This window comes from Atta colombica, unplaced genomic scaffold, assembly GCF_001594045.1.
Source record: "Atta colombica isolate Treedump-2 unplaced genomic scaffold, Acol1.0 scaffold105, whole genome shotgun sequence".
In the NCBI taxonomy this organism is placed as follows: domain Eukaryota; kingdom Metazoa; phylum Arthropoda; class Insecta; order Hymenoptera; family Formicidae; genus Atta; species Atta colombica.
The window spans coordinates 3,317,713-3,321,831 of NW_017259190.1; the positions used below are offsets into that span (position 1 = coordinate 3,317,713).

Here is a 4,119-nt window from a genome sequence, read left to right on the forward strand (position 1 = left end):
AATTATATAATAATTATATAATAATTATATCATAATTTATATTTCTATATAATATGCGTTTATACATATATGAAATGTATTTATAACGCTGTAAAAAATAATTTGTTTACAAAATTCTTTGCTATCGAAATGTTGAATTCTATTATATTACATGATAAATGTATGCGAGGTAAGTTAAAGAAAAATAAAAAAAAGATTAATAATAAATTTTATTTTTTGAACTGTATAGTAATGATTTTCTTACAACTCTCATCTTTCATTTGAGGTGCAAAATGGTGTACTCATATATACGCGCGTGCGCGCGTGTGAGATCTTATAAAAAATTTATAGAAAAAATAAACATACAATGTTATCACAAACTATAGGTTATCCTATGCTGGTCTCCAACAATGTTTCCCTGATTGATGAATGAAAGCCATGCTTTCTTGCGCAGATTCACGTGCAAAACGTTGCATTGTGTTTTCATTATCGCTGTTATGATGCGCATTTGATAATACTGCTTCATGTTGGAAGGCTGAACTAACAGCTGAAATAGTTTTACATAAGAATATAGATATTTTTCATAATATTAGAAAGATGAATAAAAATGTGTAGGTACTGTGTTTAGCCTTTTATAAGTAATTAATATTTGGATATATATAAATATATCGAATTAAATATTGTATAAGTTAAAGATATAAAAATTAAATATTTTGTTAAATGTGAAATATGTATCGATTTACTTGATTTGGCGAATAGCTTCCTTAACACATAGTCATCATCTGTGATTGAAACTGATTCTTTTCTTTCAATAGAACGTCCCAAACGACGACCGATTAAATAAGAAACACGTTCTCCCTCAAACATCGCAGAAACATTTGTACTGTTCGATTTTTTTTTGTGTTTTTTTCGTTTACGAGTAGATGATGACGTGAGTTTATCATCACTTAAAACAATTTTATTCTTCTTTTTCACTGAACTATTATCTAGAGAACTCACTGTAATTACATTCTGTTCACAATTGTCCTCAAATGTATTTTCATTTTCTATATTACTATTTCTTTCAATATTTGCATCAGAATTCATATCGAAATCTTCACATTTGCTCGAAGACTTTTGTGTATTATTTTGATCGGAAGATAAGTATTGGTCCACAAGCATATCATTTTTTGTGGCAAGAGCATCGATGCGTCTTGAATTATCATTTTGTTCATCACATTTTTCTTTACAAGTACTATTATTTGCATCTTCATTTTCATCGTGCATTGATTTTACACTAGCGCTTATTTTCTTACTAAGAATCGACGCTAATTTTTTCATTTGCTCGATCTTACTGAGAGAAAAGCCACTGGGTGTCAATTTAGATTCTCTAAATAAGCGATCCGATTCGGAAAACTCGCCGGCTATCGGCTCATTTAGATTAAATAACTCCACCAGATCTGTTGGTTTAAATAGTTGATGTTGGCGTGGCTCATCAAGAACCTTATTCGAAAGAAGTAACTTGAAAATCTGTCTGTGGTATATCTGAAAAGACAGAAGCAAGTTTCCTTACTAAAAAATGTTATTAAACTATTTTATTAAAAACAAACGTATCATTATTCATATATCTTTTTTATCATTAAAATTGATGGAACTCGATAGTCTTTGTTACCAACTTTTTCCTCAATCGTGCCAGCAGTAATTAATCTATAGACAGTGACTTGCTTATTCTGGCCTATTCTCCACGCGCGTTCTCTTGCTTGAGCGTCTGTAGCTGGATTCCAATCGGGATCGTAAATAACTACTCGATTTGCACCGGTCAGGTTTATTCCCAGGCCTCCTACGCGCGTTGTCAGCAAGAAGACAAAATATGACGAGTTCTATGGAAAGAAAGAATTAATTTTTCGAGGAGATTATTCTTGCCATAAATTTTTCAAATAATTAACATGTACATTGTTAAATTTTTGAATCGTTTGCTGCCGTTGAGACATTGCTGTTGTTCCATCCATTCTCAAATAGGTATACTTTTCACGTTGCAAAAGAGACTCCAAAATGTGCATCATCTGTATACAAAGAAAAATAAATATGGAAAATAATTTATTTGACTGATCAATTATATAATAACATGTCTAATATTATATAATAACTCTAATAAGTAATTTAAATTGAAAAACACAAAACTAGTATTTTTGTAAAAAAAATTTAAAATATGTGTAATATTTATAATATTTTATAAATATCTCTTAAAAGTATTCCATAATATTGATATTTTTTTGGACAAATATAAAAAATTTATTTAAACATAAAATTTTTTAAATATGATCCTTTTTTGAACACATATTCTATATGTTCAAAAAAGAATCATATTTACCTGTCTTCCCTGAGTAAAAAGTAGCACTCTATGACCTTGTTTTTGCCAGATTTTCAGAAGAGATCGAACCACTGTCATTTTTCCAGCACGTTTATAATATCCGAATTTCTCTATTTGTTCGTCGGACAAATCAATATCTTCATCGGAATCCTTAAAAAAAAAACAAGATTTATAATTTTATAAATAAAGTGTTATTATATTAGTTATGTCTTACTTGTTCTATGTTGTACAAAAATAGATCCGGATGATTACATATTTTTCTCAATGCTGATAAAGCAATGAGAAACCTCGCCCTGTATCTTCCGCTATCACAATAATTTCTCTCGTGTAAAACAAAAGAAACATCATCGGAGCATAAATATTTTTTATATAATTTCTTTTGCTCGTCTGTTAAGCTGCAAAATAATACCTGAAGAAAAAAACAGATTGATTCGATAAAAATGGAAAAGATTACTTTATTACTTTATCAATATTACTTTATTTTCTATAAAAAAAAGATTAAAAATGGAAGAACAATAATTGTCTGCAATAGAGACATATCTATGTAAAAAAACAAGATGAACCTGTTCGTTTTTCTCCGGTAGAGTGAGATGATGCTTCACATCAGTCTTTGTTCTTCGAAGCATGTATGGTGTAATAGTGTTTTTCAGCATAGTGGCTATTTGGAGAGCCGTTGCTTTTTGTAACGGCGTGGCATTTGTGTAACCACCGCGTGTTATGGGCATTGCGCAATGTTCTAGAAATACAGATAGCGTGCCCAATTTGCCAGGTAGAATGAAATCAAACAAGGACCACAGTTCTTTTAGAGAATTCTGCATTGGACTACCAGTCAATAGCAATCGATGCAGAGTGGAGAATCGCTTCACCGCTCGGCTTACCTATAAAATAATATAATTTAATTAATATGAGAAATAATATTTGGAAGTATTTTGTAATAGACATTTATTATATCAATTACGAAGTTTATTAAATAAGGAAATTTATAGTAATATATAAATGTAAATGAAATAATTCCATCCAATTTTTAATAAATAATTACCTTTGCTTGTGGGTTACGAATCTTATGGCCTTCGTCCAGAATAACATAATGCCATTGACTAGACACAAGCAAATCTTTGTGTTTGAGGACTCCGTTGTAAGAAGTAATAAGTATTCCGCCAGTTTGTAGAGATTCTATCAAACTTTCTGGATCACCTGAATGAGAATATTGCGAATTTTGCGAATATCATTTGTGGCTGATATCTTGAGAAACATAAACTATTTACTTACCATTATAGCCACCAGAATGGTGAAGCACAACAACTCTGAAGAAAGGCCACCATTCGTGAAAATGCTTCACCCATTGTTCCATTAAAGTAGCAGGACATACAACTATAGTCGGGCCTAATCCTCTGTATCTGTTAATTGTAAAGAGAATTTTTTTTTCAAGTGTATCAATACATTTATAACATAAATATAACAATAAAGAATAAAATTATATATATAAGTACATATTTTTCTTAAGAAAAAAAAAAGCAGATATTTTGTATACATATAAATTCTACATTAATTAAGAAATACAAAAATGTACACCTTCCATGGTAAGAGAGCAATTCACTACAATCCAAACCCGCGAGAAATGCAATAATCTCCACAGTTTTTCCTAATCCCATCTCGTCACCCAACAGACCGCCTAATTTACGGCTATGTAATTCCCAGAGCCATTTAACTGCGACTTTTTGATACCTAGTTATAAAAAATTTATAGTTAAAGTTACATATATTACACACCCATGCACATATATATATATA

General features: G+C 30.3%; 1 protein-coding gene across 1 annotated transcript in view; it reads right to left on the reverse strand.

Moving 5' to 3' along the window:
• Positions 1 to 190: 190 nt before the first annotated feature.
• The window catches only part of LOC108689068 (DNA excision repair protein ERCC-6-like), a 5,574-nt gene continuing 1,645 nt past the window's right edge, over positions 191 to 4,119 (reverse strand). The window contains exons 6-15 of the mRNA XM_018195676.1: positions 3,902 to 4,054; positions 3,599 to 3,726; positions 3,369 to 3,523; positions 2,893 to 3,207; positions 2,544 to 2,738; positions 2,330 to 2,479; positions 1,911 to 2,021; positions 1,635 to 1,838; positions 723 to 1,503; positions 191 to 526 (exon numbers count right to left, since the gene is read on the reverse strand). Of these exons, the coding sequence (XP_018051165.1) occupies positions 372 to 526; positions 723 to 1,503; positions 1,635 to 1,838; positions 1,911 to 2,021; positions 2,330 to 2,479; positions 2,544 to 2,738; positions 2,893 to 3,207; positions 3,369 to 3,523; positions 3,599 to 3,726; positions 3,902 to 4,054 (2,347 nt within the window). The 3' untranslated portion in view covers positions 191 to 371. The remainder of the gene's footprint in view (positions 527 to 722; positions 1,504 to 1,634; positions 1,839 to 1,910; positions 2,022 to 2,329; positions 2,480 to 2,543; positions 2,739 to 2,892; positions 3,208 to 3,368; positions 3,524 to 3,598; positions 3,727 to 3,901; positions 4,055 to 4,119) is intronic.